At 41.5% G+C, this 27,435-nt stretch overlaps 2 protein-coding genes across 5 annotated transcripts; one reads left to right on the plus strand and one right to left on the minus strand.

Annotated features, from left to right (window-relative positions):
- The first annotated feature begins 35 nt into the window (after positions 1-35).
- On the plus strand, positions 36-20,444 carry ADAT1 (adenosine deaminase tRNA specific 1). Of its 4 annotated transcripts, none has more exons than XM_032701574.1 (9): positions 36-357; positions 1,112-1,180; positions 1,903-1,957; positions 2,718-2,848; positions 3,825-4,443; positions 5,347-5,492; positions 7,719-7,818; positions 10,327-10,413; positions 15,391-20,444. In XM_032701574.1, exons 1-9 carry the CDS (start codon positions 45-47, stop codon positions 15,521-15,523), a joined length of 1,653 nt encoding a protein of 550 aa, XP_032557465.1. In that variant the 5' UTR covers positions 36-44; the 3' UTR covers positions 15,524-20,444. The 4 variants fall into 4 exon arrangements, 3 of the variants coding, with proteins under 3 accessions (XP_032557465.1, XP_032557466.1, XP_032557467.1); XR_004359543.1 differs by having other exon boundaries at positions 85-357; positions 7,719-9,643; positions 15,391-15,410; XM_032701576.1 differs by having other exon boundaries at positions 244-357; positions 1,868-1,957.
- A 1,453-nt stretch (positions 20,445-21,897) lies between these two features.
- On the minus strand, positions 21,898-27,181 carry GABARAPL2 (GABA type A receptor associated protein like 2). Its single transcript, XM_032701582.1, has 4 exons — positions 26,957-27,181; positions 26,595-26,650; positions 24,503-24,675; positions 21,898-22,479 (listed from the first exon to the last, which is right to left on the minus strand). The coding sequence occupies exons 1-4, from the start codon at positions 26,988-26,990 to the stop codon at positions 22,389-22,391; spliced, it is 354 nt and encodes a 117-aa protein (XP_032557473.1). The 5' UTR covers positions 26,991-27,181; the 3' UTR covers positions 21,898-22,388.
- Positions 27,182-27,435: the final 254 nt, after the last annotated feature.

The raw sequence follows: 27,435 nt of genomic DNA on the forward strand, positions 1-27,435 counted from the left end.
CTCTGTGCGCGTGCGCAGGAGCCGCTCTCGGGCCGCGGCTGCGCATGCGCGGCGCCCCCCGCACCGAGTCCCCGCCCGTGTCCCCGCGGGGCGGCGTGGGGAGGGTGCGGGGGGGTGTTCACGGGTGGGTGTTCGCGGGCTGTGAGGGAATCCGGCCCCGTCCGGAGCCTGCACCTGCACCGGGAGCCATGTGGTCAGCTGATGAAATCGCTGGGCTGTGCTACCTGCATTATAGGACGAGACTCCCCAGGCAGGGGAAGCCAGATCCAAAGAGGGAATGGACTTCACTGGCAGCTGTTGTCAAAGTGGAGTCTGCAGCCCAAACTGAGGTTTTTGCTAGTCCAGGGAACCTCCAGGGTAAGAATGAGTTGGGATAGGGTTGGGAGGTGGGGAATGGGGAGAGGAGGTGGCAGTCCTTGATGCGCTTTCCCCCCCCCCGCCCCCAAGATGACTTTTAAGAAAAGCATACACCCCTTCCTGTCCCATTTCTATCTCCACCCAAATTCTTTGCTCTTTGTGATTGTAAAAGCTTTTACAACTTCTGTCTGGAAAGAGATGGTTATAGTGAAACGCTGTTCTTCCCAGACTAAGAAGATGAAAACCTGCGTTTGGGTATTCAGTAAGTGGTAAAGGTCTAGGCAGGACCTGAATTCCAAATATAAACACTTGCAAAAATGTTTAGCTACTATTTGAAAGAATCCTAGAAAGGTCTCAGTTTGCTCTCCTTTAACAGACTGTCCTACTGCATTTTGCATTTGTGTATATATTCCTTTCTCTTACTGGCACTTCAGTGTTGTCAGGCAGATTGTATCCCATGTTTATTTCTTAGGTGTTTGGGGAATGCTCTGCCGGTGTCCACTTGTGCTGCCTGGCACACCCAGCCTTTACTGGCGTTCCTGCTTTTCCATCATAGACTTTTCTCACACTGGTGCCTCTGCCTCCTGTGTTCAGTTCTGGATCTGTTTGCTTTCTGTAAGGTTGCATGGCCTGTCTCCCTGTCCGTTCTCTTCTACACAATGTTCTGTGTGTTGTCTTACCAGAATAACTGTGTGAAAGCAAGACTTCTGGCAATAGTTGGTGATAGTTTGTTCAGTTAACATTTTTTTTTCAGTATCTAAGGAAGTTGTTGCTATGGGAACTGGAACAAAATGTATTGGCCAAAACAAAATGAGAAAAAATGGTAAGTATGGTGTAAAATTCGAGAACAGACTACCTATGTTATCTTCTCTCTTGCTGGTGTCATAAAAATCAATAAAAATGTACAAGGTCTTCTACTCAGACTTATTCTGAATTGAAGCCAGAAGTGTAAGTCAGACCACCCCTTATCAAGGAGAGAGGAGCTTAGGCAGCCAGAATGGCTGCCCTGAAAGTTTACTGCACTTGCTGCCTTAAGGGTAAATGAACTTTTTATATGTAGAAATGTGTAGCTTAGGTCCTGAGTCTGCATGCTCAAAGACATCATAGCTAAAAGCAAAGGAAAACATAAGCAAAATAATTGCACGTTGGTTACCTGACAGTCTGGTTTTGTGGTGGTCTGATGCAAAAGATACCACTGAGTTTGGGGTGACACCAGGAAGACACTAACAGGCTTTTTCTCCCTTACTGCATATTCTGCAATGAGATAGTTTTAAGTGTTTGTACCAAAAGTGTATGGGTTAGATACATGACTTCACACAACTACCATTTTTCACTATTTATTGCAGGGCTTTCCTTGCTCTGCACGTCCATTTTTTATCCTTCATTTGTTTAGGCTCCTTTTGTGGTGATTGGAAGTTTAAATATCTTACAATAACCTAATACCAATGCTAATAAATCTGGAGAACTGTCCTATGTGAAATTCTGTTTGCTTTGTTTGTCTCCTTTTCAGTTGTGATTTGTGTTCTCACTTGGTTGTTGCTTTAGGAGACATTTTGAATGACAGTCATGCTGAAGTTGTGGCCAAGAGGAGCTTCCAGAGGTGAGTTCATGTGCTGTTACTCAATGCCACTTGAAGGGCCTGAGATACAAATGGTTTTGATCTGTTGCTGAAATAGCCGTATTTTGCCCCTTCAGATAGGAGAGTGTAATGAAACACTGCATTACTTCTCTGTAGGCAACAATCTTTCCCACTGTTAGCGGGATTTTAGCCTAATTTTTACACTTTTAGGTGGTGTTAAGGTCCTTTCACAAAAGCTTGTTTCATCTGTGTTCTTGTAGAGCCTCTTTATGAAGAATTAGGATCTGATTCCATGTGACATCAATGCAGGTCTGATGACTACTGGTCAAGGATAGAAGTTTTGCTGTTTCCCACATACCAGTCCTCTTGTTTACATGGGATAAGCTGGTTCAAGGAACTGAGCCAGGAGAATAGTAATTCTGTAGAAATGAGTACATTTCTTGCAATTTGATGCCACCAAACTGAGTCTTACAGAATCAGATGAGTTCCAGTGTTGGTAAAAACACACATAGTGGGAGGAGAGGGCCTTATATACACAATTTGAGGAGAGAGTTAACTCCACTGAATCCAATCCAACCCTTTGAGTTCTGTTATTGAAATTCCAATTATGTGTTTTTGTTTATGGAGTATGTTGGATCCCATCTATCTGTAGAAGCATAACTGATTTGCTTCTCATAGACTGCATCAGGAAAGAACAGGCACTAGAGGGCATCTAAGTTTTATTATTTTCCCATGCATCAAAAATGCAGTAAATGTTTCATGAAAACTTTCTGCCTGACAGGTACCTTCTCCATCAGATGTGGCTGGCAGCTTCTCATCAGCAGTGTAGTATCTTTAGTCCGGGAACTGAAACTGGAAAATGGAAGCTTAAACCAAATATCACATTTGTTTTCTTCTCCAGTCATACCCCATGTGAGTATGCTGGAGTGAACCAATTACATTGCTCCCACTTTTAAAATATTTTCTGCCCCTTGCCTTTCTTTGGTTTCTCTTTGGCCTGGAGTGAGGGTGAGGCAGTAATAATTCATGTTACAAGTATGTGCCTGAAGATGTACTTGACTGGTCCTCTACAGATAGATTTGGCAATTTATCTTGCTGGATGTGATTCATGAGAGCTCAGTAAATCTGATATACTGCTCGTTATATAGTTGAATGTTTCACTTTAAACAATAATAGCTAGTATTTTCTTTTCCAGAAACTAACATACTTGCCAAAGGTCCTGTCATATTGTGTGGTTGCTTTGCTTTAAACATTCTCCTTGGATTAAAATTTTAATAGAAAATACCGACATTTACCACAGTTACTAAAAACAACCAAGTAAACAATACCCCCTTCAACCCAGTGAAACAGAAAACCAAAAAAAAAACAAACACAAAAAACCTGCAACTTCTGTCATGCTCTTTTTGTCACCAGGCCTGTCAGACTTGCTTTGCTTGCTTTGAGCTGAGCTTTAGAATTCTGGTTTTGAGCTTGTTTCAGTGATACAGATTAAAGTTTTCACCCTTATTTGACAGATTATTCTTTAATTACTCTTTTGAGGTTCATGTTGTTTAGTTAGATCAGACTGGTTTTCCTGTGAGTCTTCAGCACTGCTTGTAGCCTGCCTTTGTTACCTTTTGCTTTATAGGTTTTGTTTTAAATTTTGCTCTTTTGATTGTTTCTTATGTAGAATGTAAAACTTGAAGTTGAGCATATATTGGCTCAAATTTCAGTGAAATCTGATTCATCATTGCACAGGACAATGTTGTCTTAAAAACACATTCTCACAGTTAAATTTTGCTGAGTGCAACTCTCTGAGAGCTAATAGTAGTTGTGATATTACTGGTGTGATGTGTTCCAGTCATGAAATGTGTTTTTGGCCAATTTTATGTTATTTCTTTGGTTCTAGGTGGAGATGCTTCTATTATTCCAATCAGTGAACCAGAGAACCAGCTTTCTAAGCCAGTGACTGCGGGTGATGCAGCTGGACAATCAGCAGAGTGTAGAAGTAACCATGATCACTTGTGTCTAGAAGATAAAAGGAAAGCAGAGAATATGGCAAGTAATCGTGCAATCAAGAGAATGAAGACTGAAGATGATGGTTGTTTTTCCACAATCACCGAAGACCTGCCTGTTCAGCAACAATCTGTAAAACGAGAAGACGACACAAATCAAAAGTGCTGTGACTGTTCTGCAGAGATGCAAACAGCTCATAAGGAGACTGGCTTAGTGAGACCAAAGGTAGTAGATGTTCATAGAACTGGAGCCAAATGTGTGCCTGGAGAGCTGGATGATGCCCGAGCACCTGGGCTGGGGTACCACTGTGTGGGATTATTACGAGTGAAGCCAGGTCGTGGAGACAGAACATGCTCTATGTCCTGCAGTGATAAACTGGCTCGCTGGAATGTGTTAGGGTGTCAAGGAGCTCTTCTCATGCATTTCCTGCAGTATCCAGTGTATCTGTCAGCAGTTGTAGTGGGGAAGTGTCCATATAGCCCAGAAGCCATGCGGAGAGCAATTATTGAAAGGTAAGTGCTCTCCTTTGGAAATCAGATGGTGTGTGTGGAGACAGTGAGCTTGGAAAGACAATGTGTGTCACACAGATATCAGAACTTCAGTCAGCTTTTGACACTGTGTCTTGTAAGGTTCTAATAGAGAATCTGTTAAAGTACGAGCTGGATGAGCAGACATGTGGATTGAAAACTGTCAGAATGGCTGGGCCCAGAGCCATTCAGACTCAGAGCCAGAGAGCAGTGATCACTGGGCAAGGTGTAGTTGAAGGTGTAAGTAGCCATGTACCCCGGGGGTCAGTACTAGATCCAGTCCTGTTTAATGTCTTCATTAATCATCTGGATGATGGTGCAGAGCATATGCCCAGCAAGTTTGCTGAAGACTCAAAATGGAGAGGAGTGGCTGATATGCCAGGGCATTGTGCTGCTGTCCAGAGGGACCTCAACAGGCTGGAGAAAGGTAGGAACCTCATGAAGGTCAGCAAGGGGAAGTGCAAAGTCCTGCACCAGTACATGCTGGGGGCTGCCCAGCTGGAAAGAAGCTTCACAGAGAAGGATTAGGGGGTCCAGCTAGACCCGAAGTTGAAAATGAGCCAGCAGTGTGCTCTGGCAGCAAAGACTAATGGAGACCTGAGCCACATTAGGCAAAGTATTGCAGCAGGTCCAGGGAGATGATCCTTCCCCTGTACTGGCACTGGTGAGGTCACACCTGGAAGGCTGTGTCTAGTTCTGGGCTTCTCAGTACAAGAGAGACATGGGAAAAATGCCTCCAAACCTCCTTGTCTTTCCTTTGTAACTCATGTTGAATTCAGTTTTCATGTAAAAGCAACATATTTTGGATAATAAAGGAAAATTATGCAAAATGGGCTTGTTGGGAAGAACAGACTGAAAATCATTTGCATTTTTCTGCCTTTACTTTAGGTGTAAGCACATCTCATCTTTACCAGATGGTTTTCTGGCTCAGGAGGTTAAGCTGCTGCAGTCGGATCTTCGATTCGAACACAGTCGTGAGGCAGTTCAGGAAATTCAATCTAACAGCAAAACAAAACTTGTTCCTTGTAGTGCAGGTGAGTTAACTTGGGCCAATTGCATAACTGAGTGCAGAAGTCCAAATAGAAATGAGGTGGTTTGGATTGTTTGGAACATCATTCAGTGCCAGTGCTAGAAGCAAAGTGTGAACAGCAGGAAATTAATTTCAGGTCATAACTTAATTGTTAATAATTAATATTATGCAGCTCAGCCTCTAGTTTCCTGTAGGGAGTTTTCAGACTGAATAAACACTTGGTTGATGACATTAAGAATTTATAATCTAAACACAGACAGAAAATAACCAGGGAAAACAACAGTTCTGAGGGCAAGAAGAAAACAAAAATATCAAAAGACTTCTTGTTTCAGTTAGTTTTGCATTCTCCTTGGTAATGAAAAGAAGAATTGCCGTGCTGAGTTATGCTTGTAATTGCTCCAGAAATCTGAACGAAGAAAGAATACAGAGTAGTATAGTGTAAAGGTTTAATTGATAGAATTTTGGACATGGCATTTTTTGTCATGGTGATGAATGAATATGCAAGTCTCGTTGTGATTTAGCAACATGGTCTCATTTGGGAAAAAAAATAGAGCTGCCACTCTGTATATGGTTTAGCAGTTTCCTTAAACTTGGACATGCCTGCCTTCTGCTGTCTGAAGCAGAACTGGAAGTTTTTCTATTACAACAGAGCTGATGATAAAATAGAATCGAAACAAAGGGTTCCTTAATGGAATTCGGATTCATTAAATTGCAGTTATTTATAAGTGCCAGGAAGGAAACTATTTTGATTTTGTGAGATAGGAAACAAAATTCATCATTGAAAAATACTGCCAATTCACATATCAAAAAAGATCTGAAACAAAATTCAGTGTATGTGACTAAATTCAGTGTATGTCTGTCTTTCTGTACACTTTTCAGGTCATTCTGTTAAATGAAAATGAATGATGCTTTTTCACAGTTTTTTTTGCACATGTGAATTATGTTGGCTTGATTATTTTCTTGAAGGATTGAAAATCAGAATAAACTCTAAATTCTGGGCTGTTACCCTGAGCATTGAAATATACTCGATAGGAACATTTCAGCTGGTATTTTTAAAAAAGAAAAACATGTTCTCTTTGGTATTCTGAAGTTTGAGATAATTATGAAGAAGTGAAAGAAGAGAAAATGTTCTGATTTTTAAGTGACTTTGTATTTGCTTGTCAGAATCTGATGTCCTCTGACCAGGTGATTTTTAGATACATGTGGAGGATTTAATACCAGTTGTATGTATCTAATGTTATTTCATGCTACATAAGATTGTAATTTAGTAGAGCCATGCAGAATTGTACTTAAATCACAGTGCAGGTACAATTGACACTTAGTGGAGTATGACAGTTGCAGCTGAATCATAACCAGTCTTTGAGAGTCTTGGATGCCAAGATGGTCTTTAGAGTTAATGAACATGCAACTATTTTGCCTGTTAGGAATACAGAGAAATGGGATAATTTAGGGAACAGAAGTTGTCTTACAACAGTAGAAGTTAAAGGACCTGCTGTGCAGGGGCAGATGGGACATGCCAGGTTCTGCCAACGCTGCCGATGCTTTGCTGGTTACTTATAAATCATAAGGTGTCCTATGCAGAGTTTCAGCATTAAGAAGTTTACAGTCTCAAATGATTACAAAGTTCCCAGAATTTAGGCAAAGGATAAGGTTGTTGGCATATGCTACCTCTTTCAGCAAACTGTTTTTGACTACTAGCTAATAATATTTTTCAAGTAAAGTCTACAGATGCTTGATGTTCATCAGTTATCAAACATAGAACTATTTACACAATAAAATAATAGCAGACAATAAATTACTGAGGAAAACACAGAATGACTGGTGTAAGTATCTTAGGGGACTGTTTCACTACCTGATGTGAAAATAAGCCATCTGACTTGAAAATTTCTTCATGTTTTATCTGGACAGGATGTACAAAAGAAAGTGGAATCCCCCTAAGAAAGGGAGAATTACAAAGCTGGAGGCCAGATATTTAGAAGCATGCATTCTTAAAGGATCTAATTAAGATGAAAGCTCTGTGTGTGTGTGTATATGTGTATTTTCTTTTTTTTTTTTTTTATTAAATGGAGTTTACCTGTTCTTTTAGGTACTGGAATTCCAGCCCTAGAGAACCATGCTCCTCTTTCTAGTTTGAGTTACTTTGGGAAGCAGCACGTGAACACATAGGAACTGCTAGGTTCTGCTTTTGTGATAAGAGCATCTCCCTTGTTCATAATCCTTTCTTCTACAGCCATCAGTTGGAGTGCAGTCCCTGAGGAACCTCTGGATGTCACCTCGAATGGCTTCCGCCAGGGAACAACAAAGAAGGGGATTGGGAGCCATCAGAGCAGGTGTGAGAATATCGTAATATCCGGACACGTTTTATTTGTTGGCATAGATGCCTCTGTCAGCTCATGTGATGTGTAGGGCTTTGTCAGAGCAGAAGGAAATCTAGGGAATGGGGAAAAGGAGGGAAGGTAGGGAGCAGGGGAAAGGGGAGAGTCACTGTGTAAGGGAGAGAGGGGAGTTGCAATAAAAAAGTTAAATGAGAGTTAAGTTTATCCTATTTCTTTGTCATTGTTGAGAGCATTGTAGATAAACGCGGGTGACTATGATAAATTTTTATGAGAAGGATATTTACTGGTGAAGTTAACAGAATTTTTGCTTTATATTTTTTGGGTTGATGACTATGAAAGAAATGTGTACATTGCAGGTTCTCTTTTTGCAGATTTCTTTTTCTTTAAGAGTCAAGCCAACTGAACTGGGTGTATGATTGTTAGAAGTGTTGCTTTGAAGCATGACTTTCTGCCTTAAAGTTTGAAAATGTATTGAAATGCTTGCAGCACATTCCTAACATGAAACGTGTAACCTTTCCAACTGTGGTCTTGGCACTGTGCTCTTTAAAACATCTCATAATCTTTTATCAACAATTAATGCTTACAAAAGCCAGTTACATATTTTTCTTGTGGTTGAGAACAATTACTTGTAACATCTGCAGACAAATTTCTCCATCTCGATGTTATCTTCAGTTTAGACGAGGTGACCAAAATTATCAGTGGTCTGTGGCAATTCAGCTTGAGAATTAGGATGCATGTATTAGTTGTTGGCTACTTGTACTACCAATTTATCAGTGGTCATATTGTTCATTTTTCCCACACTTTCTGGGAGAATGACAATAATCCTGAGTAATGAATGACATAATAAGTGGAGCCTAGACAATTCTTTTGGAGAATTTGTTCACATGCCTGCAAGTGGCACATTCTGAGCTTCTTGAGGTTAGGCCTGACTTGACTGAAGTTCATACTGGTATATCCTAGTATTTTCAAATTTTCTGTGTAAAGAAGGGGAACTTTGTGGTTTGTGACCAGTGTTGGTGTCTGGGGTATTGCTAACATGCATGACCTGGGTGACTTAGTGTGTCTTTTGAGACAGGCTTTGTGTGCACTGTAGAATAGTAGCTTTCAATATGTGGTGTGTAATGTATTCCAGAAGATGTGTGAAAGATCAAACAAACCAACCAACCCCTTTTTTCTCAGTAGGCTTAAATTTGTTACATAGCATTTGTGTATCAGCTCGAAAACTTGAGCACCATCTGCTAGCTGCCAGTTAGCACAGAAGTGTAAGAACTTAATTAGTGTTGAGAGATCCTCCTCTCAATATGTGCTCAAAATTCACTAAAACATTCAAAAGTTATTAGAGTCTACAAGACTGTGATTACAAACGTCTCATTTCCTTAGGAAATCAGGATTAAAAGCAATGTCAAGGAACAACTATTTACACTTTCATGATAAACAGTCACAAAAGGAACTTTTACAATGAAAATAAGAAATTTACAGCCTTATTCGGTGTGGTGCTGGTTAATAATAAACGTGATAAGTATTTCTACACTTTTTTTTCTCTCGAGGAATCAATATGCTAGATAACACTAGATATCAAGGAAGTTAAAGCTGACTGACTAAAAGGAATTTGTAGGTAAATATCTGCTATGTACTTTTGTTAATGCTTAATTAACTACACCACCAAAGACTACAGTATGAACCTATGACAGATTAAGTTGAAGATTAAATTTTAGAGTGTCTTTGCATGACCCGGTCACCAGTGGGGTTCAGCAGGGCTCTGTTTTAGGGTCAGTGCTTTTCAACATCTTCATAAGCGACTTGGACGCGGGACTCGAAGGTACACTAAGTAAGTTTGCTGAAGATACTAAACTGGGAGGAGCTGTCGACTCCCTGGAAGGAAGAGAGGCCCTGCAGACACCTCGACAAATTAGAGGGCTGAGCAATCACCAACCCTTACAAAGTTTGAAAAAGAAAAGTCCTGGTTTCTGCACCTGGGATGAGGCAACCCTGGATGTACTTGCAGACTGGGGAATGGAGGCTGGAGAGCAGTGCTGCGGAAAGGGACCTGGGGGTCCTGGTCAGTGGCAGGTTGGACATGAGTCAGCAGTGCCCTGGCAGCCAGGAGGGCCATCCCTGTTCTGGGGGGCATCAGGCACAGCATCGCTGGCCTGGCGAGGGAGGGGATTGTCCTGCTCTGCTCTGCACTGGGGCAGCCTCACCTTGAGTATCGTGTGCAGTTTTGGGCACCAGAATATAAGAAGAATATAAAACCATCAGTGTCCAGAGAAGGGGCCATCAAGATAATGAATGGTCTGAAGGGGAAGCCTTATGAGGAGCGGCTGAGGTGACTTGATTTGTTCAGCCTGGAGAAGAGGAGACTGAGGGGAGACCTCATAGTTACAGCTTCCTCACGAGGGGACGCGGAGGGGCAGACATTGATCTCTGCTCTTCACGGGGAAGTAAACTTCTGATTTCTTTTTTCTATCAGAATTTCTAATTATTTTTTTTTTTATATATTAGATCCAAGATCTGTAAAGTGGAGCTCTTCCATAAATTCCAAAAGCTGGTGACAAGTATTTCACAAGAGGATCTACCAGACACTCTCCGGTAAAGGCATTATTATTGCATTTAGAAGAGTGAGTTTATCTTAATGAAACCAAAGAATACTGTGATGATACTAGAATCTGCTCGTGAATCTCCCTTCAGATAAGTTCATTGTTTAAATCTGATACTTGAAAAATGTGAAAAGAGACAGAAGATGAGGCAGTAGTGTCTCTTTTTGAAAACGTGGCTACCAGATCAGCTGCCTGCCCTTGGTGGCGTTCAAACCCCGCATCCAAAAATTGGGGAGTTATTGATGTCTAGTTGGTGTTTAGTAATTCTATCAAATGCCATTTCTTTGTTTCACAAAAAGGAAGAGTTTCAGTAAAACCTTTTTTTCTTTAAGTCTAGGCTAAAATCTTTTCTCAGTGTGTGGTGGAGTAGGAGCTAGTAAGGTGGGATAGTGTGTATGGCTCTTTATGCAATGCATATGTTACATAGATGGAGACTTTCTGGAAAGAACAGAAGGAAGCTTTTGTGCAAGGAGGCCATACTTGGAATTTTGCTTTACAGTATTAGAAACAAGTTTGGTGTATCAAACTGGAGTTAATTACTTGCAGTAATCATCCAGTCTGCCTTAGCATTATGTGCATTATTGGTTGATATTCCAGCCCCAATAGCTGCCATAAAGTAAGGCATAGTTTCACATGCACAGAAAACTTCTCTCTCTGGCTTAGAGATTCTGAGAGAGGTAGAAGGTTCCAAATCCATTGCCATAGAAGGTTTATTTTATTTTAGACTTATTTCCAGGTATAATTTCACCAGCTCTAGGATGCAGTTACATGAACTCTTGAGCTAATTTAACTGCTTGTAGCTGCTGATAGGGATGGTCCCCCAGCAGTCTCTGCTGCTACTGGCTGTAGATTCCTGTTTTCTCCCTCATATCAATAGCACTTCTCCAATCTCATGGTGAGTCAGTTCAAATAGCTAATGTGGATGAAAACAATTTTCTTGTTTTCTGTGTTTTCTCTTGGACTAATGAGCTGAATTGGCTCATGGAAAGTTAAAACAGGAAGTAGGAGGCGTGTGGCTGGAAGCAGGGGAAATAGGCCCTTTCAACCTTTCATGGTACCAAGGCAGTAGATGCAGTGAAATTAGCCAAAGTAAGTGCACCTTGGATCTTTAATTAGTAGATCTTGCTTGCTTTTGAGTTTTGTTGAATTAAAGATTCTGTAGAAGTGTCTCATAACTATTTCAAAGTTCTGATGTCAGCATGAGATGCTTTCAACTCATTCTAAAGTAGAGATACACTTTCTTTGTAAATCAGTTTAAAATATAAAATTATTATAAAATATAATATTATTATCCTCTTTTGGGTAGGAGTTTGTCCTTACTTGTTTAGCCATCATAATTTCCTCAAAACACGTTGTGTACTGGTGCATTGTTGGGTAGGTGACTCATTGTTCTGATCATGTGCTGCTTACATAAAGTCACTTCACCTCAGGGCTTTTCTAGACTCCAGTGGCTTTGCCATTTCCTTTGACTTTTTTGTCCTCTACTGTTTTTCTGTCTGGGCTTCTCCTGAGAAAGTCCAGCTGATTCACAGATGTGACATTGGTTTTAGGCTGCATAAACTCTATTTAAACAGTAGAGGTGCTAGCTCACCAGTCAGCTTGTGCAGCTGATTCACTTTTGAAGTCTTTGTTTTTCTTCCTCTTCACTTAAAAAGCAAAATAAAAATAGTGTCTTAGTGTTGCTGTTTCCTTCATCTTCCCTTTCCTTTTCTACACAATATTCTGACATATTTTTGTTTTTCTCTCTTCCTTGGAGTCTGAGTTTGAGTGAACTTCAGATAAGAAATCCCACAATCTCAAATTGCATCCTCTAAACTTCTGTGTATTTAACTGTTACCCAGTTTTGTATTTTCTTTCCATTCAAAGGTATCCTATTATCTCTTCCCACAAATTCTTGGCTCTGATGCTGTGCTGCCACCCAGTTTCCTTTTTGCTCTTTGACCCTAAGTTCCTGCCCTGCCTCTACTAGTCTACTTTTTGGTCTCTTGCCTCCCATCCTTTCTGTTCCATTGGGGGAAACTCATTCTGTAATAATTTCAAAATTGCTGAATAGCTTGTTTTGTAGTTGTAGGGTGTATTAGGACAAGGATCATTCTTCACTTAACCCTTCCTTCCAACTTAATTGTTGTCCACTGTTAGCCTAGGAACCAGGGAAGTTAAAGCTTTATACTGATTCTGATGTTTTGTTTTCTTCTTTTGTGTATCTAAAGCTGCTTCTCCTGCTTCTTTTGTCTTCCTTTGTCTTTCATTCTTTGCTTCTATCCAGAGGATGAGTGTGGGCACTTTTAAATTGGAACAGGTAGAGAGCCTACTGGGGCCAGAACTTTGCTGGCTCTCCTGGAAGGCAAGGTCAGGTGTTTGTATTAGTGTAGCTTAGCTAAGATTTTAAGCATCATTCAGTGATTGGTAATTTTTGTATGAGTAATATTTCGGTTGATTTCTTGTGCATATTTTTCACATGCAATGTGTCTGTAATCTTTCAAGTACATTATGGGTTAAACATAAATGTTTGAAGCTGAATATAGAGTTAAAGGTAGGGTTTGTTACCTGAGAAGGAAGTATTGCTGCAGTGTATTGCTTTTCTTTGCAGGCTGCCTTTTATATGAGCCCATTCCCGCTCAGCTTTGCATGTAGCTGAGCACGTGAATGTTTTCAAGCATAATGGTGATTTTTGTAAGCCTTTTTTGTGTTACCTTTCAGAGTGAAGTCTGTGGACCACTTCTCATGTCTCTGGCACAAGCCATGAGAATCCCTGTCTCTCTCTTGCACTGTAGTGTAGGGGCAAGATTGAAATAGTAAAGGGAAACGTGCAAGAAACGTATGTCAGACAGACTTGGGTAGGGTGGAGATCCTGTGACTGTTTAACTTTGCCTGGGGCAGCAAACTAGTGTTTGCTTCTGCCAAAAAAAGGTCACAGGTTCTTCATTACTAATGCTTAGAGCCTTAACTACTTCTGAGATACAGTCAAAACATGTAAGGTTTTTATGCAGATACAATGTACGTGGAATTTGAAAGCGTTTTTCCTGTATATGTGTTGAAAATGTCTTAGAATCTTAATGCACAAATCAAGCATGAATTAACTAAATCTGTTGATTTTGTCAGCTCTTTGAGGAAGCTGTTTAAAATACTTTTTTAATTTCTGTTGCATGCACTTTTAAATCACTATACTGATGTTGTCTGCTTGGAGAATTAGACCCCAAGAGGCTGTGGTCACATGTGCTCTAGTAGTTGCTACAGTGTGGTGAGAATCCTGCTCCTGTCTATCTTGCTTTTGTTCTAGCTATCTTTTTAGTGTCTGCTGTAAGTTTCCAAACAAAAGTCTGTTGGAATAATGTAGGTTAGAAAAATCTTGTATGTGTTTTAATTAAATTGGGTCAGACTGATAAGTATGAGTCAGAGCTGCTAATTTGACAGCAGATTCAGGGAAAAAGAGCAACATTTAGCAAGGAAGAAATGAAAAATAGATGAAATGGAGGTGAAGGTGCAGGTGGTTTGTACTGTGTTTGAGGCACATGTTACCTGGGAGAGAAGCAGCTTGCCTATGCCAGGGTTTTGGAGCCTGTTGTGGAGGGTTGACTTTGATCCTTCTTGGACCAGGTTGTTTCCTGAATGCTGCTTATGCAAATAGTTGCTGGTCTTTTGCCTGTTCAATGATGCCCTATACTATGATCCACTACAGATTATGGGGTTCTGTGACTGTTCCACTGCCCAGGTGGGGGAGAGTTGCAGGGGGCCCTTCCATGGAACTTTGCAGAGGAGCTCAAAGTTAGTTTCACAGAGTATGTTTAATGTGAAAGAGGTAAAGCAGAATGAATTAGCTGGGATGAGAGTGCAGGGCAGGGTTTATTAAGGGGGAAGACATCTCCTGTGTTCAGCAAGGGCATAGACAGGTTCACCACTCTCTCACATTCAGAACATAAGGTCTGCAGGATAGATAATATGGCTTGCTATGCATGTCACAGCGTTCTAGAAATAAATTTATAGCAGAATGATGAATGCCTGAAACCCAGCTTCTGATGGTCTGCAGTTTTGGGGGTGATGGGTGATCATTATTGCCTTTGAGGATTAAAACTTGTTCTAGAAGTTAGTGCAGTGGTTCTCAGACTTTTTAGATTAGGGTTCCTGTAGTAGTTTGGCTCTTCCTCTTGCTTGGTGAAGGTCATGTTGCCTGTCATCTTTCCTTCGTATTGGGTTTAATGTGTAAAAACATTGCATACCACATGTGGCTGACAGACTTTTTGGCAAAGGGAGATGAAAGAAGCTGAGAAAGGAATGCGAGGAAAGGAAAAAAGTCTTGATGAAATTCTCTTAGAGGCACTTGTTGTCAGATACTCTAGGCCTGAATTTCTCTCTTTTGAAAATCAATGGCATAATGTACTCAGCAGAGTGACCAATAGTTCTGCTGAGACTGTGGGGAATAGGTGCTACTTGAGGAAGAGGAACAGCACCAAAATCACTGAGTCTCTTTTGCTTTAGGGAAAGAAAAAGATTTATTTTCTCCTTTGTCTCACTCTTCTTCATCAGTTTTGTGTTGGAAAAGAACTGTCCTGTTTGTTTTGTCCCTTTCCCTTGCAGCCAGCAAGCATATCTGTTCTTCTAGCAAGCTAAGGCTACTTCTACCCAATTCAAAGCACCTCTAGCCACCTTTTCAGCTTTGCTTCAGCATTTTTTGCTATCACGGAAATTTTCTGTAACCTGTGGTCACACAGTCAAACACTTCTATTGCTGGAGAGTGTGTATGAAGCATGGTAGAGGAGTTGTTTTGCTGCCTTTTGTAAGACTGCTGACAATGTCTGGCTTCAGGGCCTGGGCCTCTCCAAGTCTCTCTAGAAGAGAATTTCACCTAGTAGCATGAAAGAGCTCATAGGGTATCATCATGTTCTTAGAAGTTTGATTGCTTTTTTCATTCTGTGACATCATATTCAATAGGATCATAGAATTGTTTTCATTTTTGTGCATTTTCTGTCAGGATGAAGACTCTAAAAACCTACTGGGACTACAAGGAAGCTGCACTGAATTATCAAGAAGCCTGGAAAGTGCTGCGTAGCCAAGCCCTGCTGGGCTGGGTCAAGAATGCCAAAGAATACTTGCACTTCACATGAGAATCCATGTGGCTATGTAAATCCAGCAATAAGCTCTGGTCCACAGCAGATACCTCTGCAGTTCAGGGTCCAGGAAAAGATGTCCTCAGTTCATGTGCTGTAAAGAGACAGGAGTGAAAAGGAAAGAAATTTATAGAGGTCTTTATTTTCATTGTGTTGAAGTGCCCTTTTTATTTAAATGCAGAAAATGATCATTGCTAACTTGAAGTTGTGAGCTGCATGAAACAATATGCCTCCAAAAGAAAGGAAGCAGGGATGTGCTGCCCTCTGTTATATGAGGATATGATCAATCTGCCATAATTGTTGCAGTGAAAGTAATGTCACCTGAAATTGAAGCAGTGCTGTGGAAGAAAGGCTGTCATTGTAAAATTTTAGTGCTGCTTTTTTCTTCCACTCCTCATAAGGTTATGGTTGTTTTTCTGTTGCTGGGACAACACTAATGTATAGTAAGTAATATTTTTATAACTCTTGGCTCTCCTCGTCTGGTGCCTGGAAGAATTTTCCATGTCCCCCAGCCCTATTTCTTCTAACTGGAAATACTAGTTCGGTTAAAGCGTCATTTTTTCTGGGAATCAATCATATATAGTGCTATTTACTAAATATAGTTCCAGCTCCAGCCACAGCAGAAGTAAAAGAGTGCTGGGGAGGAGTCTGTGTCAAATAATACCTCTTATGATATCCCATACATCTCTCTTAATTTCAGGACTTTGACAGATAACCCTCCAACTGCTTTGCTTCCATAGGAAAGAAAGAAATGTCCTGAATTACGTGATTCAAACCTGTCAGTCCTGTGGAACTACAGGCAAACATTTACCTACTTTTCAGTGTTTCAAGCACTGTGCATCCCCCTTGTCCCCCTGTGGGATGTGGTTAATTAAAAGCAGAAATGCCTTAGCCATTTATGTCACTGTTCCCTGGCAAGTGTTCATTAATAGCCTGGCAAAGGTGGAGATGCTTTGGGGAGACTGCAAGTAGTCTCTGGCATGTGTCTTGCAGTCTCTTGTCATCATGCTTTATTACCAATTAACATCTGCACGGCAAAACCATCAACACTGCGAGCAGTTGTGGGGAAGTAGTGGATGGATAACCCTCCCTGAACTTTCTGTCCCAGTTATAGCCTTCTATGAGCAAGTTCAGGACTGTGTAACTGCCACTGAGCACACTCCCCCTTTGTATTTTTTCTCTTGTAAACCACAAATCGTAAAATATTTGGACAAGGCAATGGCAAGATGAAAGAAGTGGATAATTTAGAACATAGGAATTCTTCAGTGATTTGAATTTTCTGCTCTTCGGTATATTACAGTTTTGGATTTGAAAAATGGGCACAGCAGTTCTCCAAACAGCCTTTGCTGTCAACCTACTGAGCTAGATATGGGACCAAACAGTATACATCACATTACACTCTGAGAATTGATTACAGCAAATCCTTTTACTTCATGATTACATTGACTTGTCAGATAAGTATAGTTCTCTCTTACTTGTTGAAGAAATAACAAAAAACTTGAATTCTGTGTGTATAAGCCTATCCTCTCAAATTCAGCACTAACATGCAGAAAGACCAGTTGTACTGGTGAGGGGGGAGTCATTGTATGTTTGTAGAGGGCAGGGGATTATGGAGATTGGGTGACTTGCATGATTCATCAGAGGATAAAAAATGGCCAGATGCCATTGCATATGGGCCACAGGGTGAACTGCTGAAGACAAATGATAGCAGTTACTGTAGCTGAGCAAATAGTGTTGCAAAGGCGGTCCTGTAGTGTACCTAAAGAACTACCAGTAAATTTCCAGGTTCCTGAAATTTACGTATGTCATTTCCTGAAATCTTGCACGAACTATTAACTTACCATACCTGGTCTCCCTTTGTTAATCAACAATGTCTTAGTGAACCTGCTGACCAGACTGGAATGTTCCCATTTCCTATTCAGCTGCAATATTAAAATGGGTTGCGTAAGACTCGTTCTGTAGTCTTGGCATCAGACTGGTTTTCAGATGAGCAGTTATATGATATAAATTCTTATAACTCTTTTCTAAAATTTGAGCCTGGCTGTTAGGATTGTTGCTGGTAAGATTTTTCTGTGCATTTGTAAGATGCTTGTGAACTGTAGACTGCCATTTTTCTGTTACTTGTCAGATTTAAAAGCAGTTTTCGAGCTGCTGAATACTGATATTAACCTCATGTTTTGAGTGGAGTTGAGGACATATTTAAGCTAGAGCATGTCAATGAATATACAAAGAGAGGGAAGGAGCTAAAACAAAACAGCATTTTAAAGGCTAAGCCTGTGGAGGATCTTATACTCAACTGGATGGCATTTCTGTGATGGAAAATAAGTATTTAAATGCTGCATCTGTTTAATTCCAAAATGTCAAGAAATGCTGTAAGCAGTACTGTGAAACTGGTCTAAAAATCAGAAGGGAAAGATGCAGAGATAGGAGAGGACGCAGTCTCTGCTTTTGTAAGAGGTAGCAAACTAAACTTTGATCATTGTCAGCAAATCTTTGGAAGAATTGCTCCTGAAAAGTACCAGTTGATGTGTTCCAAGGTTGTATCACTCCTTTGTGCTAGGATAGCTGACACCCTGAGAAACAGAGATAGGCAGGGCACAGGGAGGACAGCAGAATGCAGGCTGTGCCACAGGGGAGCAGAGTTGGGGGGAGCGAAGTAGCAGGAATGAAGTGCCCACAGTTCATGGTTAAGGACGACATTAAAACAATTCATAGTGGGAGAAACAGAGCATAGGAGGGTGCCAAGGCTCCCATGGGATGTGTCAAATGCTCTGCAGAGCATATCTGTACTACCCAGATAGGTCCTTGACTTTCCCAAACTAGTATGGGGACCAGTGGTCTCTGATTGCCAGAACAAAGAAACTGTAATCATTGAGTGGGCTGTCTTTAACAGCCTCACTGTTGGAGACATCATTCCGTTCTCAATCATAGTAAGAAGGCAGGGCAGACACCCTGCTCATCTTTAAGGAAGTCAAAACCAGAACGTAGAAACAAGTGTTTTGGTCCAAGGGTAGGAGTAACAAATCTGTTTGACCTGGAGGCTGCAGTTCCATGAGACAGGATGCTCTCATCCCACTAACTTTGAAAAAGCAAGATTTTGATCTTCACAGTGTGCCTCCACTGCTCACCTTAAACAGGCTGGAAGGCTTACTATCTCAGTACATTCAGAGTAAATTGAATTCTCTTTAAATAACTGTATTTGTAGAAAAACAAACCACGAGTCCAAAGCAAGGTGTAGCCTTTCACTAGAAATTAAATGAGCTTTGCAATAAATCCAGTAAGCACTATAGGAAAGGAAGAGCTCAGGCTGTGCTGCTGAGGGCAGGAGAATTCTGTTGGTAAGGAGGAAGGAAAGGTGTTGGAGTTCTTTCTCTCAGTATCTGATAATGCCATAAGGGGGTTGCAGCAATGATTTGCAGGTAGAAGGAAGATAATTTTTGAGAAAAGACCATCTAAATGGTCTGAATACGAAATATTTACTGAATACTAAATTCATCCAGTACTAGTCTAATTATATCAGAGGTGACATTTCAATTTAGCTTAAAGATAGGTGATACAGAAGTGTTGCTCTGTAGTAGTAACAAGGTATTTCTTCATTTTCTATTCAGTGTATTAATTTAAATGCCTTCCCAATCTTAAAGGGTTAACAGCAAGTGAAGATCATAGGGGACCCAAATGCTTTTAATAATTTTACAGGAGTGATTGTACTTTCTAAAGGGATACATTTCATCTGTGCATTTTGAAAGGAAACCTCTTGATGTTTTATTGCCATGTGAAGTGCATCTGCAGAGGAAAAGTGAAGTTACTGCTGTAGAATGTTTATCCTTGCATTCTCTAGAATTACTTGCATATCTGGGCTCCTTAATCTAAACTAATAAGTACAGAGACATTAAAGAGAACAGTTATGTGGTGGTCTAAGAGGATTATGAAGGGTAATACAAAAGTCACCTTGATCATAACATCTTTCCTTGCTTTTAGATATATCTATTTGCTAGCTTGTAATTACCTTTATCTAGCAGTTTTAAGTGATGTGTTAACAGCTAAGAAAAAATATTGCTTGATAACTAGAAAAACTGTGAAGTTTCAGCTTAAAGGAAACAACACTTTCCAGTAATAAAAGGTAATTAAAAAAAAAAAAAGACAGATGAAATCACTTTTCTTTATTCTGAATCAAAAATTCTGTTAGGAGTAAACATTAATGCCTGTAAAGGGGGTTAGAAGGAATTCAGGGTGGAAGCAGTGATGGAATGTTTACTAAAGCAGTGCTATACAGTGCAGTGCTATTGTGAATAATGAAAGGCTTACTGAGACCAACAGAGCATTTTCTGATGCAGTCAGCACATGGAGCACAGTTACTGTGACAAGCCTCAATAATAGAGTAGTGTGAACATTTCACAGGCTCCTACCTTCACATTTTGGAGTCTTTCTGCCAACACTTGTGAATGACTGCAGAGCCAAACATAATTCTAGGCATAATGTGTCTTCATGGAACTTCGAGTTAGTATGAATTTAATTTTGGAAAGTGATAAATTCCCACTGTGACTGGAAACATTTTAAAAATTAAATTTTTATGCACCACGTAGTGTGAAAATGAAGTAAAACTTCTGTTAGGAATGTAAACTGTATTTAGTGTTTCCTTGCTGGCTTAGGAAGGTCAGAGTGATGCTATTTTTCCAAGCCAGTGGTATCCTTTAATATCAAGGCATGAACTTCAGTGCTGTGCAATTGGGTCAATGAGGTGGTTTTTCCACCCTCCTCTCCTGGGTGATCCACAGGTTTGCTTCTTTGCCTGTAAGTAGAAGTAGCTGTGTAACTTTGAAGAGAAGATTTTGGTTTCTGACTAAGCCTCTTCACTTTTGCTGTACTGGGTACGTGCTTTGGCAACAGCGCTCAATAAACTGGAGGAACTGATCTTGAATATTGTGCATGCAGCATTTCTAATTCTAGCTGTCTGTCTCAACAAAGTAGAATCATAGAGTGGTTTGGTTTGGATAGTTAGGGACCTCTAAAGGTCCAACCCCCCTGCAGTAAGCCGGGACACCTTCCACTAGAACAGGGTGCTCAGAGCCTTGTTCAATCTGACCTTGAATGTTTCCAGGGAGGGTGCATTTAGAACGTCCCTGGGCACTCTTCAATTTTTTTATCATCCTCATAAAAAAAAATAAATTCTTCCTTAAATCTTGTCAGAGTCTACCCTCATAGTTTAAAACCATTAAAATGTCTGCCCCATCTTTCTTACAGGCCCTCTTTTAAGTACTGAAAAGCTGCAATAAGGTCTCTCCAGAGCCTTCTCTGGGCAACCTCAGCTCTCTCAGCCTGTCTTCATAGGAGAGTTGTTCCAGCCCTCGGTAGTTTTTGTGACCTCCTCTGGTCCTGCTCCAATAGGACCGTGTCTTTCCTGTGCTGAGGAGCCCCGAGCTGTGTTTCAGTCTCAACAGAGCAGAGGAGAGGGACAGAATCCCCTCCCTTACCCTGCTGGCCATGCTTTTTTCGATGCAGCCCAGGATGCAATTGGTTTTCTGACCTGTGAGTGCACTCTGCCAGCTCATGTCCAGTCTTTCATCCTCCAGTACCCCGAAGTCCTTCTCAGGGTTGCTCTCATTCCCTTCAGTCCCTGCCTGTACTGATCCTGGGGGTTGCCCTGGCCCAGCTGGAGCACCTTCCACTTGCTGAACTTCATGAGGTTCACATGGGCCCATTTCTTGAGCTTCTCCAGGTCCCTCTGAATGGTGTCCCCTCCCTCTGGCGTGTCACCCGAACCACTCAGCAACAGGGAAGCTGTTCTTTCACATACTGGGTTCTGTAACGTCCTTAAAATATCTACTGAGTTTTGACTGGAAAGGACGTGTAATTATATAATTACCTGTAATGCAGCTACTTTTTAGGGTGAGGGGGTGTTTGTTTTGGTTTTGTTTTGGGTTTTTTTTAAGAGCTACTTGTGCAGCTGTTTTAATCTGAACTCCTTTGCAATTATTACTTGCTCTGCAATAACTCATGTAAGAATTATGCCTTCCACTTCCTCAGATCTCTAGGTCTCCTATTTGTATAATTCCTTCACCTAGGTGCCCTTCCCTTACATGCTGTGCTTTTGACACCTGGGTCCTGTTCTCCAAAGTCCATGGTATTTACTCATCCATTGATAGCCTGTGGGCCAGCTTAGCTCTCTTCCTGATGAGATGTAGTAGATCTGAAGTTCTTGGTTTTGGAACCTACAAAGAACTCCTTGTTTCTTCCTTGCATCATCAGCCACGCTAAAGTTTGAGAAGCTGTTCCGCATCTAGTAAGTAATATAAGCAGCTGTATAGGATCTAGTAAATGGGATGTGCAACTTTCTGGACAAAATTAAGGTAAAGAAATGACAGCACTGCCTGTTTGTGACAGGAATTTTTATTGTACTTGTTTGTTAATTGAGAAAGAGGAACATACTGGCTCAATTCAACACGATCAGCATCTTGGTCCTGCTTCGAAGCTAGCAAATCCAGTGTTCCCAATACTAATTTATTGGTTTTATTTTTCTTAAACTAACACCTCAAAACAGAATAAATGTGTGTTCTTCTCTTCATGTTTTAGTAGCCCAACTACTTTGCTTTATTATTTTATCAATGTCATCAAATGTATCCTCCGAAGAAGTGAGGCTCTGGGAATTCATAGCCATGAGAAAAAACCAAAAATGCACAAAACCAACAAAACTTTTTTTTTATAATTTAACAGTCTAATAAAACAAGATCTATCAATATATTAAGAAATAAATCCAGTTACAAATGCATGTATATAGAAGGAACTTCTGTGGACATCCGAACAGAAAATGATCAGCTATTTACAAGATACACAGCAGGATGGTATAGTATCCAAGACCCACCATTCAGAAACCAAATGTGTTCTCTCCACTGTAGGCAACATATAAGAATCCATCCTCATCCTTCTCCTTCTCATAAAGTTGTCCCATAGTTAAGCTTCAAGGGGAAAAAAAGAGAAATGGTTTGCTTGGCTCATGACAGTTGCAAATATTAACAGTTAGAACCTTGCATAAAAAACAAGGAGTAATAAAAGCTAAAACATAAATCTGTATATAAATTAAAATGCAAAAATGAGGATATATGAAAAGCAGTTGACTCTTGAGTTAGCAAAATGATCTTGGGCTCTCTGCACAGTAAATTTTTGATAATTCTTCACAAACGCATTTGTCAGAACGCTTCCTTATTTTATTGGAAATAAATCACTGAATGTATTTCAGGTTCTGAATCGTGCATTAGATGCAGTGACTAATACCAGAATTAACAGCCTGACAGTACTTGAATGCAGCTGCATTAATGTCTTGCTTCTTGTGTGAGCAACCTCATTCCTCCCTCCACCTGGTATAGTTCTGAGTGTTCAGCCAGTCTCTTTTTTGGACTGTCTCTTTGAGGTCCAGGTTGTTTTGGGGGGCAAAAGCTTTGTTTTCTATATTGTCAAAAAGTGATGACTTCAAATAGTGCTGGTACCAAAATATGTGGGCAGTAAATTACAATTTAGTTGGAAACTAATGCTTTTTCAGTGGCTGAGGTTTTGAACATTTGATCAAATAAAAATTTTCTTAAACTTAATACGTGTGTGGCCCTTCACAGTCTAAGCAGCTGTGGTCTTCAGGGCAATGTCTGTATTTTGAAACCAAAAAGAAACCCAAGCAATTACTTGACCAGTACAACTGCTCCAACCATTTACCTACAGATGGAACAGGCAGTTGACACCAGTCAGGTGCACAAATGGTTCCTCCTCAGCTCACCTCTCTCCAGCTTCCCAAGACTGAGAAAAGGCTCGTGAACTGAAAGATGGAGAGTGGATGGGAGCGACAGGGAAAACGACCATGTCGTTCTACCCAAGAGAGGAGCTGGGAGGATTTGGAGGCAGTGCTTGAAATGGAAGAGAACTGGTGAGTAGCAGATAGATCACTAACCCTTGACATCCTCCTCTCCTCATCCAGTTTATGTAATAAACTCAGCCTATGAGATGAGCAGAGCCATTAACAGGATATTTTATCTGTTAAAAAGTTATAATTTTTACATTGATATTGAAGGTTCAAGGCCCTGTTTTTCCAGTTGAGATGTGACACCTCATAGTGAACATGTGATGTGAGACAATGTGTCTGTCTGTCCTGTTCCTAGCAGTTCTACAGTCCTGTTATGAAGGCATTCCTATTACTCTTAAAAGAAAACAAGTAGAAAAAGATGGTTGTCATGGTTCTCCCTACTGTGTATCACAGAGTAAATAAAAATTGTTCCTGAGTCTGGGCAGGTCACCTGGAGGGACTGTTACTGTTACAACAAGTAAGTAATAAGAATATTATTACATTTAAGCCATGTAACAGCATGACTTACTATTTCTTCAAATGTTGTTAAAAACTCTCCTGTAGAAAGCAGCTGTAGTAGCTGCTTCTGCTATATTCTGTATGTAGCAGACAACAGTGAAACTTACTCCTATATAAAAGCAATGTGAAAAACCTTTCTATAGCAACTGTGCATTTTTTTGTTTATAGATGAAAATAATTAACTTTTTAAAAAAGTAACAGCAAGTAGTCTGTAACATCATAATTTCTTTGTAAGCTGACAAGTTATTGGGTTTTTTAGAATAATTTATGACATTTGCTATTAAAAATTTAATGTGCACCTTTTTTGTTACATTGAGAAGAATAATTTTTTTGAGATTGGTGATGTATGTGTTCTTGCACTCAGCCAAGGATATCATAACTGCAAAGCTCACTCTTTTGCCATGGAAGTAAATTATAATAATATGGTTTTCAGTCACCTTTCCTTTAAGCCTGGCTCAAAAAATAAGATGTTTATCAAACTCATAAGGAAAAAACCCTTTCACAGTGATATGAAGATGTAACCAAACACCTCCTAAAACCACCAAATGAGCCTCAAAGAATGGTGTTACTGACCCTCTAATATGCACAGGTTTGCTGAAATGGTTCTGAATACTACGTGAGTAGCCTCTCACCTGGATTGTGGGACAGTCTTGTCTACAAAGAGGAATATTGCTTTCTCAGATGGCAGTTGAATCCTCTTCCTGATGATCCACATGAACTGGGCCACGGTGATGTCAGATGGAACTAAGTACTTCCTCTTGTCAATATCAACAATCTGAGATCCTGAGACCTTCTCCACTATGACCTGTAAAGTGCAAGTGTGAAGGTCAGGATTGGTATGAACAGACAGCTTGGGTAAATCTCTTGCCGGCACAGGCTGGCAACAGTGAGCAGAGGGGAGGAACAAAAAGGTTTCTTGACTGCAACCAAATGAGAGGCAGAACTGGCTCAGTACCATAAAACCTGATTTTACGGCTACACTGAAACCTACATTCATACACACAATGGCTCAAAACGTCCTGTATCTGAGGCTGACAGTCATGAGGTAAAAAGCTGCATTATGCCCAAAAGAAACCCATGACAGAGAAGTGCACGTGTCATTTAACTTTGTACACTGATGACATGAAATCATTGCAATGTGGAACCCAAAGTTGAAAATAAGCAGCAGTGCGCCCTGGCAGCAAATAAGGCTAATGGCATCCTGCACTGCATTAGGCAAAGTACTAAGAGGTGATCCTGCACTGGTACTGGTGAGGCCACCTTTGAATTATGCTGAACTGACATTAGAACATCTTTCATCATACCTTAGGAAATCAGGAATAGACTACAGGAAGGAAAGAGCAAGATGGCCACAAACAAAATGAAACAAAATGAAACAAAAAGCAGCAGACACAGGGGAAAGGAGAATTAAGCATTGCTTGTGGAAAAGACCTGATGCTTATTGCTCCATACAGGCTAGTTCTTGAAGGAAAAATGCAGCAGGTGGGGAAATCAGTTTTACAAGAGGTTCAGTGTCTCCATTCCTTAGCTCTGTGTTCCCTTTAAAACGTTGTTTGAAAAACACTTTTAACTATTAAACTGGTACCAACTATTTTATGAAAGGTACATGGCTCAATATGAATCATCAAGCAGAAAACATGGACCTGTCCAGACAAAGCACTACACTGCAATTTGAGATTTAATTCCTGTATCTACATACATCTTGTTGTCCATTCCTGATACAGCAGCATGTAATTCTGTCTCTCACTGAGAGTTTCTATGTCTCTTTTCCCCCTGTGGTTAAGAAGGACATTCTTGAAGCAGATGAATGGATATCTGGAGATGTACGGTCATTAAGGATGCTGCAGTCCATATATGAGGGGATAGTCAGGCAGGACAGAATGGGAAGGATCATATCAGCTTGCCAGACTGCAACTGGAGACAATGTTGTGACAACTACGTGCAACTGAGCAGCAGAGAAAGGCAACAGGAATAGATTCTTCTCTGGGCTGTGCTAATGAAGAAGTTACTCACCAAGAGGTGAGGCAGGAGTAGCACTAACTGGCCCATGGTCAGATGGGATGTGGGACATTTTACACATGAGCAAGTAAGTTGAGAATGTGGACATGTTGCTAGCTGTTATATAAGGATGTGAAGTGTGGTCATTTCACAGACTGAAACATGATAAAAGGGATTGTGGAGTGAAGAAGAGAGGTCATTCACTATTTAGCAGAATGGTAGGTATTAATGCAGAAAGGAGGGCTCACCACTTGTACTGGCTCTTCAAACAGTGTTTACATGAGGAGATTCACCATGATGATTGGTTATAGGCATGGAATACAAGAGGGAATATCATCTAACTCATATATCCAGGCTGGAAGATTGTCAAGGTTTAAAGAATTCATAATCTTTCTTAGGATCAGGCACAGAATGAATCCTCAAGATAATGAAGATGTTTGCTGGGATATAATTGCCAGTAGAAGAAACCAGGACCCTTATAAATCATTAAAATGCCCGGAAAGTGTTTATAAAGTTAGGCACTCTTGCTTATTTGTCAATATACACTGGGACAGGGAAGGGAACATTGGATTAGTTAGATGTGTTTGGAGCTTCTTTAAAACACCTAAGGATACAAGAAGGAACATGAATTTACTTAGTGGGAACTGATCAAAGAGTGTGAAGGATGGAAACAGCTTATCTGCCTTTGCCTCTAAGTACTCCTAGGAAGCTGGCTCGGTTACTCACCGGGACACGGTCGGGGTATTTGGCTCGGATTTTGGCCGACTCGACACATCTGTGCTCTGTGAACAAAACTCATAATTAGTCACTGCACAGTAACAGTACTGCCGGCGTCACAGGCCGAGAGGGCAGCGCCCGCAGGGCCGAGAGCCTGCGAGGATAGCAGCCACCTCCCCACCCTCCGAGGGGATCTCCAGCTTTTCGGCGAGGCCGTTCCCGGGCATCGCACCACCCTTCAGCGAGGGCCGCCAGCGGCTGCCCGCCCACAGACGAGCGGCTGGGGGAGCCGACCGGGGCAGATGGCGACACAGCAGACGGAGGGCGGCGGGGCCGCTGGCGGACAGCGCCCGGCCCGGGCCCACCCTTACCCAGCGCGTGGTCCTCCTTGAACATCCACTTCATGGTGCGGGCGGGCGGGAAGCGGAGCCGGCGGCGAGGCCCGTGTGCGGGGGGCGGGGGCTCGTTCCGGGCCTGTCGCTGTCACGGTCCCTGTCACAACAACAACGGCGGCGGCTCGGCAGGCGGGACTTCCGGCTCGCCCGTTCCCCGGCAACCGCCCGGCCCGCCGCGCTTCCGGCCGGGGATCGCGGGGCGGGGCTGTGGCATCCGGCGCGGAGCCACCGGCCGGTGATGAGGCCGCCGCCGCCCCCGCCCACGGCGCTGCCGGGGCGCTCGGGACCGCGCCACGGGCTCGGCCGGCCCGGCAGTGCCCCGGCAGTGCCCCGGCAGTGCCCCGACAGCGCGGCCCCTCCCGCCGCCGGCGCTGTCCCGCCTCACGCGGCACGCGGCCCCGGGGGCGGAGCTGTGCGCTCATTGGCTGGCACGCCCGGCCCCTCGGCGCTGATTG

Source organism: Chiroxiphia lanceolata, chromosome 13 (genome assembly GCF_009829145.1).
Source record: "Chiroxiphia lanceolata isolate bChiLan1 chromosome 13, bChiLan1.pri, whole genome shotgun sequence".
In the NCBI taxonomy this organism is placed as follows: domain Eukaryota; kingdom Metazoa; phylum Chordata; class Aves; order Passeriformes; family Pipridae; genus Chiroxiphia; species Chiroxiphia lanceolata.